The sequence below is a fragment of the Macaca nemestrina genome, chromosome 20, assembly GCF_043159975.1.
Source record: "Macaca nemestrina isolate mMacNem1 chromosome 20, mMacNem.hap1, whole genome shotgun sequence".
NCBI lineage: Eukaryota > Metazoa > Chordata > Mammalia > Primates > Cercopithecidae > Macaca > Macaca nemestrina.
In genome coordinates, this window is record NC_092144.1 from 20,877,990 (window position 1) to 20,892,932 (window position 14,943).

The window sequence follows — 14,943 nt, forward strand, 5'->3', positions numbered from 1 at the left end:
AGTGTATACATTTTTAATGGTTTCTTTCTGAAAATTTTATAATATTTTTGATGAGATTATATTACCCTATTTTGTATAGATTGTAATCTCTGAGATTTGGACATTTAAAAAGGCTACCTGTCACATAATTTATAATGTAGCTTTGTCCTGGCATAGTCAGAAAACAGTCATCTTGGCTAGAGATTATGTGGGTCTCTCAAACATCTCCTTGAGATTTGTCTTGTCTGAAATTTTGTGTTTGGTTTTAGTTAAAAGAGATTATTTTTGTTTCTTCTGAAAAGTAGTCACTTGGTACACTGTTCTCTCTCTGCAGCACTGCAGTGCTCTGCTGCAGTGCATTTACCTTTGGTCTCAGCAGACTCAAACTGTCATTTCAAAGTATACCACTGTATCTATCAGCCCTTTTTGTCGTGAGAGACAGAACCAGTGTGTGGAAAGGGTTGTAGAAGATAAAAATTAAATCATATGTGTCAATATTTTACTTTCCTTAAAAAAAAAAAAAAAAAGTACATACAGAAGTTGACAATTTACTTCTGAAGGGACTAGGTAATATTGAGGAGTAGAAAGAGTTGTATTGGGTAAATTTAACAAACTTTTCTTTTTTTCTATGTGGCTCTTTGCATTGGTCTTAATTCAGGCACTGCATGCACTTAACTCATGTATAAATTATCCACATATGTATTTTGGTCTGTGTGTTTTTATTACATTTCTATGTCTATGAAGACTTAGGGCCTGTGTCATATTGCAATGTCATCTTGCTTATGTAGTTTGAATAATTTTGTAGGTTACATTTGGAAACTATATTTACCTGAGTCTAATAAGTGGACTAATTTGTTATTTTTATTTCTTTTCAGTTATATGTTCTCATTTTGCTCAAGACCTTTGGCCAGAGCAGGGCGTAGAAGATTCTTTCCAAAAAGTTACATTGAGAAGATATGAAAAATGTGGACCTGAGAATTTACAGTTAAAAATTGGTTGTACCAATGTGGATGAGTGTAAGGTGCACAAAGAAGGTTATAATCAGCTTAACCATAGTTTGACAACTACACAGAGCAAAGTATTTCAATGTGGCAAATATGCAAATGTCTTTCATAAATGTTCAAATTCAAACAGACGTAAGGTAAGGCATACTGGAAAGAAACTTTTGAAATGTAAAGAATATGTCAGATCATTTTGCATGCGTTCACACCTATCTCACCATAAAAGAATTTACAGTAGAGAGAATTCCTACAAATGTGAAGAAGATGGCAAAGCCTTTAACCGGTCCTCAACCCTTACTTATCATAAGAGAATTCATACTGGAAAGAAACTCAACAAATGTAAAGAATGTGGCAAAGCCTTTAGTAATTTCTCAGTCCTTACTAAACATAAGGTAATTCATACTGGAGAGAAACCCTACAAATGTGAAGAACATGGCAAAGCCTTCAGCTGGTCCTCAAGCCTTACTAAACACAAGAGAATTCATGCTGGAGAGAAACCCTACAAATGTGAAGAATGTGGCAAAGCCTTTAAGTGGTACTCAAACCTTAGTTATCATAAGAAAATTCATACTGGAGAGAAACCCTACAAATGTGAAGAATGTGGCAAAGGCTTTAGTACATTCTCAGTCCTTACTAAACATAAGGTAATTCATACTGGAGAGAAACTCTACAAATGTGAAGAATGTGGCAAAGCCTATAAGTGGCGCTCAACCCTTAGTTATCATAAGAAAATTCATACTGGACAGAAACCCTACAAATGTGAAGAATGTGGCAAAGGCTTTAGTACGTTCTCAGTCCTTACTAAACATAAGGTAATTCATACTGGAGAGAAACTCTACAAATGTGAAGAATGCGGCAAAGCCTTTAAGTGGTCCTCAATCCTTACCAAACATAAGAAAATTCATACTGGAGAGAAACCCTACAAATGTGAAGAATGTGGCAAAACCTTTAGTAAGGTCTCAGTCCTTACTAAGCATAAGGTAATTCATACTGGAGAGAAACCCTACAAATGTGAAGAATGTGGCAAAGCCTTCGGCTGGTCCTCAAGCCTTGCTAACCACCAGAGAATTCATGCTGGACAGAAACCCTACAAATGTAAAGAATGTGGCAAAGCCTTTAGTAAGTTCTCAGTCCTTACTAAACATAAGGTAATTCATACTGGAGATAAACCCTACAAATGTGAAGAATGTGGCAAAGCCTTTGGCTGGTCCTCTAGCCTTACTAAACACCAAAGAATTCATGCTGGAGAGAAACCCTACAAATGTGAAGAATGTGGCAAAACCTTTAAGTGGTTCTCAAACCTTAGTTATCATAAGAAAATTCATACTGGAGAGAAACCCTATAAATGTGAAGAATGTGGCAAAGGCTTTAGTACGTTCTCAGTCCTTACTAAACATAAGGTAATTCATACTGGAGAGAAACTCTACAAATGTGAAGAATGTGGCAAAGCCTATAAGTGGCGCTCAACCCTTAGTTATCATAAGAAAATTCATACTAGAGAGAAACCCTATAAATGTGAAGAATGTGGCAAAGGCTTTAGTACGTTCTCAGTCCTTACTAAACATAAGGTAATTCATACTGGAGAGAAACCCTACAAATGTGAAGAATGTGGCAAAGCCTTCAGCTGGCTCTCAGTCTTTAGTAAACATAAAGAAACTCATGCTGGAGAGAAATTCTACAAATGTGAAGAATGTGGCAAAACTTTTAAACAGTCCTCAACCCTTATGACGCATGAGAAAATTCATACTGAAGAGAAACCCTACAAATGTGAAGAATGTGGCAAAAGCTTTAGTAGGTTCTCAATCCTTACTAAACATAAGGTAATTCATACTGGAGAGAAACTCTACAAATGTGAAGAATGTGGCAAAGCCTATAAGTGGTCCTCAACCCTTAGTTATCATAAAAAAATTCATACTGGAGAGAAACCCCACAAGTGTGAAGAATGTGGCAAAGGCTTTAGTACTTTCTCAATCCTTACTAAACATAAGAGAATTCATACTGGAGAGAAACCCTACAAATGTAAAGAATGTGGCAAAGGCTTTAGTAGGTTCTCAATCCTTACTAAACATAAGGTAATTCATACTGGAGAGAAACCCTACAAATGTGAAGAATGTGGCAAAGCCTTCAGCCGGTTCTCAGTCTTTAGTAAACATAAGAAAATTCATGCTGGAGGGAAATTTTACAAACGTGAAGAATGTGACAAGGCTTTTAAACAGTCCTCAACCCTTACTACATATAAGAAAATTCATACTGGAGAGAAACACTAGAAATGTGAAGACTGTGGCAAAGGCTTCAACCAGTCCTCAAGCCTTATGGAGCATAAGATAATTCATACTAGAGAGAAACCCTACAAATGTGAAGAATGTGATAAAGACTTCAACTGGTCCTCACACCTTACTGCTCATAAAAGAATTCATACTGGAGGAAAAACCCTACAAATGTGAAAACATGTGGCAAACGTTTTAATTAGTTCTCAACTCTTACTGAACATAAGGGAATTTATACAGGAGGGAAACCCTACAAATGTGAAGAATGTGGCAAGCCTTTAAACAGCTATCACACTTGATTGTAGGTAAGATAACTCATACTGGAGAAAACTACTAGAATAAACCATGTGGCAAAACATTTAACCAATGCTCATGACTTATTGCAAAGGAAAGCATTTATACTAGCCTGGGCAACAGAGAGAGACTCTGTCTGGAAAAAAAAAATTGTGAATGCCACTAATATCTTCCCACATCTTACTAAACATCAGAGCGTTCATACTAAATAAAAGCATTAAGAGTGCAATTACTCTCACTAGATCTTTCAGAAAATAAAAGCCCTTAAAATACAGAAGAATATTAATTTTGAGGAAACACATTACAAATATAAAGAGGGTTGTAGTATATTTACTTGTATCACAGATTTTATTGTACACATTTTGTACTACAGGAATACCTGAGGTAGTTTTTCCAACTTTGCTCAACATCAGGGAATTTATATTGAAGAATAACCCTGCAAGTTTAATAAGTTTGGAAAAACATTTTTTCAAAAACTACTGATTATAAAACACAAAAGAGTTCGTATTAAAATGTATTTTTGCAGATATATAAAAGTAAAAAATATTTAATCCAAAAGTAAGTTTATGTCAATATGAGAGAATTCACAGTAGAAATATCTGTCTCAAATTTCAGACATTACACTAAATCAGACTGCTGAATATAGGAATAAATCCAAAACTAAAGTTGGTAAAAAGAAAAATTATTTGTTTATAACTTTAAAAGAAGTAGATTTTGAGAAGTTATAATTAAATTTAAAGTATACTTATATCTTAAAAATACAGATTTTTTTTGGCCAGACACAGTGGCTTATACCCACAAGGTCAACACTTTGTGATGCCAAGGTGGGCAGATCACCTGAGGTCAGGAGTTCAAGACCAGCCTGGCCAACATGGTGGAATCCCATATCTACTAAAAAGAAATACACATGCGCCAAGCATGGTGGTGTACACCTGTAGTCCCAGCTACGTGGGAGGCTGAGGCATGAGAATCACTTGAACCTGGGAGCCAGAAGTTTCAGTAAGCTGAGATTTTTGCCAGTGCACTGCAGCCCAGGTGACAGTGAGACTCTGTTCCCTCACACCCAATAAAAAGACAGCTTATTTGGAAACTGAATAATGATGGAATTCAACTCTTAAATTGCTTCATGCTATTTCTTCATTTCTGTTGCATTCACATGTAAAAGAATGTGATCAATTCTTTTTGCATCAAAGATTTGGGAGACTTTTTTAATAGGTGGTCATTATTTATGACCCTTCTTATGGACGACTAAGGAAATTAAAATGTAAGATGCATGATGAAAATCTAAGTAGAAAGGCTATTTGTGGTTAACTTATGGAATTGAGTGATGTATGAAGTAGGTATTCTGAGTAATTTTTTTTTTTTTTTTTTTTGGGGAGGGAATCTCATTCTGTTGCCTAGGCTGGAGTGTAGTGGCGTGATCTCGGCTCACTATAAGCTCCTCCTCACAGGTTCAAGCTATTCTGCCTCAGCCTCCCAAGAGGCTGAGATTACAGGTGCCTATGACCACATCCAGCTAATTTTTGTATTTTAGTAAAACGAGGTTTCACCACGTTGGCCAGGCTGTTATTGAACTTTTGATATCAAGTGATCTGTCCACCTCGGCCTCCCAAAGTGCTGTGATTATAGGCATGAGCCACTGCGCCTGGCCCTTAGTAATATTGTAATGCAGTATTATGAGATAAAATTATTCTTTTTTTTTTTTTTTTTTGAGACGGAGTCTCGCTTTGTGGCCCAGGCTGGAGTGCAGTGGCTGGATCTCAGCTCACTGCAAGCTCCGCCTCCTGGGTTTATGCCATTTTCCTTCCTCAGCCTCCCGAGTAGCTGGGACTACAGTTGCCCGCCACCTCGCCCGGCTAGTTTTTTGTATTTTTTAGTAGAGACGGGGTTTCACCATGTTAGCCAGGATGGTCTCGATCTCCTGACCTCGTGATCCACCCGTCTCGGCCTCCCAAATTGCTGGGATTACAGGCTTGAGCCACCGTGCCCGGCCAATTATTCTTAATTATAGTTAAAATTAACTAAATTACTGTCATTTTACTAATTGTACTTTTATGTGATGAAACTACGTTTTTTAAAGTTTTAGGTTATGTGTTACTTTAATTTTTTAATTCAACATTTATAACATGTTAAATACTGTTATACATTGAAAAAGTGTTATTATGCCACTAATTTTAACCTATTTCACCTTACTCAAGGGTATATTTAGAAGATAGTAACAATTCACTATTTGCTAACATAATAGACTAACATCTCTAGTATTCTTTTTCAGTGGCTTTAAACTGAAAATAAGTTAAATAGTATGGTTCCTGCAGGTTAAATTTTTTTGACATTTAAATTTATTTTTCTTAGTTTTTGTGTGTACATGATATGTGTATACATTTATGCCATATATGGCATATTTTGATACATTCATAAAATATATAATAATCACATGGTAAATAAGGTACCTATAACCTGGCTTTTATGTTTTGCATTACAAACAATTTAATTCTACAGTCTTAGTTATTCTAAATTGTACAATTAAATTGTTATTGACTACATGGTTATTTTTATGGTGATAAAAATTGTAAATAAGTGTAAATAAAATCAGTATATTTCTGAGTCCTGAATAATTTTCAAAAATTTATTGTATATTTTTTGAACATGTGGCCTCTGCCTGTGAGCACATAATAGAGTTTTAGTTTTGACCTGCATAGAGTTAAATATACACGTCTCTTAGTCTAAAGATATAACTTAGGTTTAATGAGTAAGTGTGTTTGTTTCACTATAAATTTGTAAGTATTTTCAGAAGAAAAGAGTAATATTGAAGCAAAATAAATCATTTTAGTAAGATGTCTAATTTACTAGGAAACAAAAATCCTCAAAAATGTTAAAAGCGGATGTATACTCTTTGCTTTGTATTCAATTTATACAACTATCTTATAGCTTATCATTTAGAATCTTTCCATGCAAACTTTCTGTTTTTGCTTGCATGATACTGGTGCTCGACCCATAATCTTTTTGTTTCTTTTTTTGTTTTATAGTTTATGAAGTGTTTATTATCTGAGCTGATGTGTAGTTAAAATAATATATTTTATAAAATTTCATCATGCACACAAAATTATTTTTAGACATAATTCCACAATTTGTGTATTAAGTTATGTTTTATTTTGTTAAAACATTTCATTAGGTTCTTTTAATGGGAAAATCCTATATAAGCTTACTTTTCTTTAGTTACTGTTCCCTTAACTTTTTATAAGTGACATTGAGTCAATTTGTTTCAGTAAGTACTAGGGAAGCTTCATAAGTCATGCAGATGCTTTTACATATAAATGTAGCAAACAAACATGACAGTGCTGAGTGTGTAACAGATGCTCCATAATTAGTCATAAATACTCCTGCTAAAGTTAGTTTGTAACTTCGAGTCAGAGATGGAAAATACCAATTGCAAAGAAATAACATTGATTCTTCTGCGTTATGATTACAGTCATAACACAAATAAAATAACACAAATCAAATAACATTGATTTTTCTTTGTTATCACTACAGTTTTCTCGTTGTTGATTTCACACGGTATGTTGTAGGTTTTAAGGAGAACATTGTTTTTTTTTAAATTTTTTTTTGAGATTGGAGTCTCACTCTGTTGCCCAGGCTGGAGTGCAGTGGTGCAATCTCGCCTCACTGCAAGCTCTGCCTCCCGGGTTCACACAATTCTCCTGCCTCAGCCTCCCAAGTAGCTGGAACTACAGGCATCTGCCACCACACCCGGCTAATTTTTTGTATAACATTGGTATTTTTTAATGCACTGAAAAATTGGTTTTAACTGGAAGGTTTGTTTATCAATAACTTTTAAGACTGGTTAGTTAACATAAAAGATATACACTGTCTACCAAAGAGAGGATTAAATCAGCATGGTGTTCCTTCATAAGAGAAAGAGATTGGATTTTCATACAAAGTGTGGCAGATATATAATTTGCTAGAACACACATATATTATAAAAATTAAATTTTTAAGAGAATTAATAGTGAGCAATTTTCAATTTAGTTATTTAGGATGTACTTACAGCACAACTTATAGTTCCATGTAAAATCCTCTATTTTAAAGTGTCAGTGTTAAAGATTGCAAAACAATAAAATGACCCCTATAAATCTGGAATAATACTTATTTTCCATATTGATATTACAATTTGAAGAAATTTATCGCTCATTTTTTAAATAAATTTTTAGGAGGTTGAAGTTTAGTCTACAGTTTATATTTTTAGTCACCTAACTGTAGCGAGCTCCTTGATCATTTTCTCTTAAAACTTTCAGAGATAATGGCAGCTTCTGGATTAAAACATTTCCTGTTAGTTTGCATGCAAACCAGTTTACCATGATCACAGTGGCCAGTCATGGGACCATAAGCAAGCCTGCCCCTTTTCGTGTCTTTCATACTGTTACCACAAACACCAGTAACTCCAGGTGCCCCAAGCTTAAAATAAAAACCCTAGAGTCATTGGTTTCTCCCATGCACTGTGCTGGGTTCAGAACATGCTGTTGAACATCAACGTTCCTATGGTTATGACTGACAAATGAGAAAACAGCAAAAAAAAACTATATTTTGGTAGGATTCTGTTAAGTTTATAAAAGAGATAGACAGTATTTGAAACATTGTTATCCTTCTATAGTGTCTTAAAAATATATTTTTAACTTGACAAAATGTATATTAATTTTGTAAAACAACATTTTGAAGTATATATACATTGTCAAATGCTTAGTTCTACATGCTTAATGCTTTATCTCATTGGTAACGTTTTTGTGGTTAGACAACATGAAATTGTAAGCATTTTTCAAAAATACAAATACATTGTTGTGAACTATAGTCACCATACTGTACAATAAATCTCTTGAAATTATTTCTTTTATCCAAGTATAATTATGTGTTCTTGGACAGACCTTTATCAATCCCCTCGTCTCTTCTAAATAAATACCTTGGCATTTGGTGGTCACCATTTTACTCTGCATCAATGAGATTAACTTTTTTAGAATCCATGTGTAAGTGAAATCACGAGACATGAATTTTTCTGTGCCTCGCTTATTTCAACTAATTTAATGTCCTCCAGTTTAATCCCTGTGATTGAAAATAATATAATTTTTGTTATTTAAAGATTAATAGTCTTCCATTGTGTATATCTACCACATTGTCTTTATTTACTCATTCAGTGTTGAACGGTTGATTTTATATATTTTACACATGAAGAGTGCTGCAAAAAACCTAGAAGTGCAAATGTTTCTTCATTCTGATTTCATTTGTTTTGGATATACAATGGGGCAATTTTTTTTTTTTTTTTTTTTTTTTTTTTTTTTTTTTTTTTTTTTTTTTGAGACAGAGTCTCACTCTGTCGCCCAGGCTGGAGTGCAGTGGCCAGATCTCAGCTCACTGCAAGCTCCGCCTCCCGGGTTTACGCCATTCTCCTGCCTCAGCCTCCCGAGTAGCTGGAACTACAGGTGCCCGCCACCTCGCCCGGCTAGTTTTTTTTTTGTATTTTTTAGTAGAGACGGGGTTTCACGGTGTTTGCCAGGATGGTCTCGAACTCCTGACCTCGTGATCCCCCCCTCTCGGCCTCCCAAAGTGCTGGGATTACAGGCTTGAGCCACCGCGCCCGGCCGTACAATGGGGCAATTGTTATATGGTAGTTTGATTTTTAAGTTTTTTGAGAGAACTATTTTGTCTTTCATAATGACCGTCCTCACTTACACAACGAATAGTGTGCAAGAATTTTCTTCAGATTTCTACCAACACTTTTTCTTCTTAATTAGAGTCATTCCAACAGAAGTGAGTTGATATCTCATAGTTTTTTTGGCTTGCCTTGCCGTGACAATAATTGACATTCAGCGTTTTAAAAATATATCTGTTGGCCGTATATGTATCTTTTTCTGAAAAATATTTAAGCCTTTTTCTCATTTTCAATAGTTATTTTCAGTAGTTATTTGTTTTTTGTTTTATAGTCATTTGAGTGTGTTTTGATATTAATCCCTTGTCACATTTATGATTGCAAATATTTTCTTCCATTTTTTGGTTGTCTCACCCTGTTGATTGTATTATATTCTGTGCAGCAGTTTTTAAATTTAAAATAATCAGATTAATCTATTTTTTCATTTTGCCTCTTGGGATTTGAGGTCAAATTTTAAAAATCCCTGCCCAACCAATGTTACAGGGTTTTCAGTCTATATTTTTGTAGTAGTTTCAGAGTTTTAGATGTATTTAAGTGTATTAAATGTATTTAAGTATCAAATTTATTTTGTGTTTTTATTTTATTTATCTAATTTATTTATGCTGTGAGTAGAGGGTCTTATTAAATTCTTCTGCATGTGGATATAAACTTTTCTCAACACCATTTATTGAAGATACTACCTTTTGCCTAAGAAATTGCCACCTTTATTTAAAAAGCAGATGACTGTAAATACATCCGTATATTTCTGGTCTCCTTTTTCTTCTCTACTGGCCTGTGTGTCTGTTTTTATGCAGGTACCATACTTTTTTTTTTTTTTAGCTATAAAATTTTAGTATATTTCAAAGTCAGGTAGAGTGATACCTTTACTTTTTCTGTTGTTTGGTTGCTTTGGCTATTCAGGGTCTCTTGTACTCTATAAATTTTAGATATGTTTTTAAAAATTTGTTGATTATATCATTGGTATTTCGATAGAGGTTGCATTGTATCTGTACATCAGTTTGTACAGTACAGATGTTTAACAATATTAATAATGCCAATTTATGAAGCAGTAATATTTTTTCAATTGTGTATTTCTTTCACTCATTTAGTGATAGTTGTCAGTGTATAGAAATTCTGCTGAGTTGGATGTTGCTTTTGTATTCTGCAAGTTTAGTAAATTTGTTTATTAGTCCTACTAATTTTTAGTAATGTCTTAGACTTTTGTTTACTTAAGATTATGTATAGAAATAAAAAATTACACAGGAATAGCTTAACAATTTTTCTAATCTCAGTGCTCTGATTTTATTTTCTAATTTCTCTGTCTTGGATATTTAGTACTATGTTTAATAAGACTGAAGAAAGTGGGTAATTTTGTCTTCTTGCTCTTAGAGTAAAAGCTTACAAGATTTCCCTGTTTAGTATGTTATCAGCTGTGCTTTGTTTTCTCTGCTTGTTATATGTGGCATTTATTGGCTTGAGCTTCTTTTTTCAGAAATTTATCATGAAGAAATGTTGAATTTTGTTAAACTCTTATTCTGCATGTATTTAAATGTTAGAGATGTGAAATCACATCTAATTCTACATAGATGTAAAAATATTCTCAGAGACTTCTATGAACATGCATGCAAAGTAGAAAACTTAGAGAAAATAGATTAACTCCTGGATACACAAAACTTCTCAAGATTGAACCAGAAAACAACAGAAGTCTTTTTTTTTTTTTTTTTGAGATAGAGTCTATCTCTGTCACCCAGGCTGGAATGCAGTGGCATGATCTTGGCTCACTGCAAGCTCTGCCTCCAGGATTCACACCATTCTCCTGCCTCTGCCTCCCGATTAGCTGGGACTACTGGCACCTGCCACCACTCCCAGCTAATTTTTTGTGTTTTTGGTAGAGATGGGGTTTCACCGTGTTAGCCAGGATGTTCTCGATCTGCCGAACTCATTATATTCCCACCTTGGCCATCCAAAGTGCTGGGATTACAGGCATGAGCCACAGTGCCCGGCCTAATAACAAGTCTTTAGCAGAGCAAAAATGTATAACACGTATAATGACATTGAATAAGTAATAATAAACCTACTAACCATAAAAAGCCCTGGATCGTATGAAATGGCAGCCAAGTTTTACCACATATACAAAGATAAGCTGGTCCTAAGCCTACTTTATGTATTCCAAAAAATCAAGGTGGGATTTCACCCTAACTAATTATATGAAATCAGTGAAATATATGAAACTAAAATCTAGTGAAGACACAAGATTAAAAGGAAACTACAAGTCAATATTCTGGGTGAATATTGGAACAATAATCCTCCATGAAATACTAGCAAACTGAATTCAAAAGCAAATCAGAATGTTAATTTTCTACAATCATATGAGCTTTATTCCATAAATACAAAGATGTTTCATCATATGCAAATCAATAAGTGTGATTCACCATGTGAAGATAACTAAAAAAAATATTTAACAATAGGGACAGAAAAAGCATTCAAGAAAATCCAATATTGACTCAAAAATGTTGTCAGCACACTAGACATTGATGAAACATATCTCAATAAGAGTCATCTATGACAAATCCTTAGCCATCATCATACTAAAAGAGCAAGAACTGGAAGCATTCGTAAGAATAAAAATATCAATTCTAAACTGTCCTTTTGAAGTTATGAAGTCCTAGCCAGAGAAATAAAAGGAATCCAAACAGAAAACAAAGGAAGTCAAATTATCTTTACTGATGATAGAATTCTCTACCTAGAATACTTTAAAGATTTCACCAAAAGACTCCTAAGCGTGAAAAAAGACTTCAAAAAAATATGAGAATACAAAATCAACACAAATGCATAGCATTTCTGTACACCAATAATATTCAAACAGAACAAAAAACAGCTCTATTTACAGTAGCCACAAGCAAACAAAAAAACTCTGGAAATACATTAAATCAATGGAGTAAAATATCTCTACAAAGAACAAAACATTGCTGAAAGAAATGAGAGGCATTTCTTTTGCAAATAAATGCAAAAATATTGCATGTTCATGGGTTCAAAGAATATAATTAAAATGGTCATTCTGCCTAAAGCAACCTACAGATTAAGTGCTATTTTTATCAGACTATCCATGATGCTTTTTCATAGAATTAGAAAAAGAAAACTATTCTAAATTATATACAAAAGAATTAAGGAGATCGAATAGCCAAGACAGCATCAGACTAAAAGAATAAATCTGGGCTGAGCGTGGTGGCTCATGCCTGTCATCTCAGCCCTTTGATAGACTGAGGTGGATGGATCACCTGAGGTCAGAAATTTGAGACCAGCCTGGCCAACATGGTGAAACCTGCGTCTCTACTAAATACAAAAAATTAGCCAGGTGTGGTGGTGCATGCCTGTAATCCCAGCTACTTGGGAGGCTGAAGCAAGAGAATCACTTGAACCTGGGTAGTGGAGGTTGCAGTGAGCCAAGATTGCATCAGAGTAACCAGTATGACATGGTTCTGGTACAAAAATATACATATAGACCAATGAAATGGAATAGAGAGTCCTGAATTAAGCTATACTTTACAACCAGGTTATTTTTACAAAACCAACAGAAATAAACAAAAGGGGAATAAACTCCCTATTCAGTAAATAATACTGGGAAAACTGGTTAGTCATATGTGGAAGAAAATTGTACTCCTACCTTTTTCTATATATAAAAATAAATAACATAGATTAAAGACTTGATCTGTGAGTCTCCAAGCTACAAAAATCTTAGAAGAATACTTAGAAAATATTGGCCTCTGGAAAGAATTTATGACTAACATCTAACATGAGTGGAACCAAAATAAAAATTAAAAATGGCATCTAATCCAAAGAGCTTTTGCACAATAAAAGAAACTATCAACAAAGTAAACAGATGACCTACAGTATGAAATAAAATATTTGCAAACTGCAGACAATGAAGGATTAGTATACAGAATCTATAAAACATTTAATAAAAAGAGCAAACAAGATATGAATAGCCAGCTTCTCAAAAGAAGACATATGAGCTGCCAATAAACATGTAAAAATTGCTCAACATTCCTAATTATTAGAAAGATGTAAATCAAAGTGACAGTGTGATACCATTTCACACCAGTAAGAATGACTGTTGTTAAAAGTAAGATAAATAAGATGTTGAAGTTGTGGAGAAGAGGAAATCTTTCTGCACTGTTGGGAATGCAAATTAATTCAGGGCCTGTGCAGAGCAGTTTGGAGACTTCTCAAATAACTAAAAATAGAATTGCCATTTGACCAATCAAGCCCATTACTGGGTGTCTGCCCCAAAAAGAATACATAATTTTGCTAAAGAGACACCAGCACTCACAAGTTCATTGCAGCACTATACATAATAGCAAAAGCAGAATTAAAGCAGTTGCCCATGAATCTCTTATTGGATAAGAAAAGTGATGTGGTTATACAACCTCCAATACTATGCAGCAACATGAATGCAGCATGGACGCTAAAAATTGGGTGCACATGGAAACAAAGATGAAAACAATAAACACTGGGAATTCTATAAAGAAGGAGGAAGGATGGGAGATAAGCATTGAAAATCTGCTTAGGTATGATGTACACTACTTGGGCAATGGAATTATTAAGTGTCCAAACCCCAACATCATGTAGTATACCTGTTTTACAAATCTGCACATGTATCCCTTAAATATAAAATAAAAATAATAAAATGCTTTTTGGTATAATGACATGTTCTATTTTTCCAGCTCTGGGTTAATAGTTGAAAGGGGTGAAAGACAAATTTTCACCCCTTAAGACATAGTGGTGAATGTTTCTATACAAGGTCTCACATTTTATAAGCTAACCTCTGAAATTTCTTTGTCTATAGCCAAAAAGTGTTTTATTTTCAAGTGTGCAGGTAAAACAAATTACAGCTTTATTATTTATGTATTAACTGTACACTAGACTATAGACTTAATTTGTTACTCTACTGTTTTGGGAGAAAATGTGGTAAGTGGCTTAATCATATTTTTTTCAGAATGAACTATTTTTGAAAGGGTGAGACTAAAAATTATGCTAAATTACTGAATTAGAAATATAAAACATTTTTTCTTAAAAAAAAAAAAGCACAAGGCCGGGCGCGGTGGCTCAAGCCTGTAATCCCAGCACTTTGGGAGGCCGAGGTGGGCGGATCACGAGGTCAGGAGATCGAGACCATCCTGGCTAACACGGTGAAACCCCGTCTCTACTAAAAATACAAAAAGAAATTAGCTGGGCGTGGTGGCGGGCGCCTGTAGTCCCAGCTACTCTGGAGGCTGAGGCAGGAGAATGGCGGGAACCCGGGAGGCGGAGCTTGCAGTGAGCCGAGATCGCGCCACTGCACTCCAGTCTGGGCGACAGAGCGAGACTCCGTCTCAAAAAAAAAAAAAAAAAAAAAAGCACAAAAAGCTTATGGTTATATTCCAAAAATAATTCAACAGAAAGTGGGGGTTAGGCCGGGCGCGGTGGCTCAAGCCTGTAATCTCAGCACTTTGGGAGGCTGAGACGGGCGGATCACGAGGTCGGGAGATTGAGACCATCCTGGCTAACACGGTGAAACCCCGTCTCTACTGAAAAAAAAAATACAAAAAACTAGCCGGGCGAGGTGGTGGGCGCCTGTAGTCCCAGCTACTCGGGAGGCTGAGGCAGGAGAATGGCCTAAACCCAGGAGGCAGAGCTTGCAGTGAGCTGAGATCCGGCCACTGCACTCCAGCCTGGGCGACAGAGCGAG

General features: G+C 35.0%; 1 protein-coding gene and 1 long non-coding RNA gene across 2 annotated transcripts in view; one reads left to right on the top strand and one right to left on the bottom strand.

The window, feature by feature from the left end:
• LOC105489683 (zinc finger protein 728) overlaps positions 1-3,341 on the top strand; it is a 33,691-nt gene extending 30,350 nt beyond the window's left edge. Inside the window, exon 4 of the mRNA XM_024795349.2 lies at positions 855-3,341. Coding sequence (XP_024651117.2) covers positions 855-3,247 — 2,393 coding nt within the window. The 3' untranslated portion in view covers positions 3,248-3,341. The remainder of the gene's footprint in view (positions 1-854) is intronic.
• Positions 1-14,943, bottom strand: part of LOC139360531 (uncharacterized) — a 34,242-nt gene that overhangs the window by 14,721 nt on the left and 4,578 nt on the right. The window lies entirely within an intron of this gene.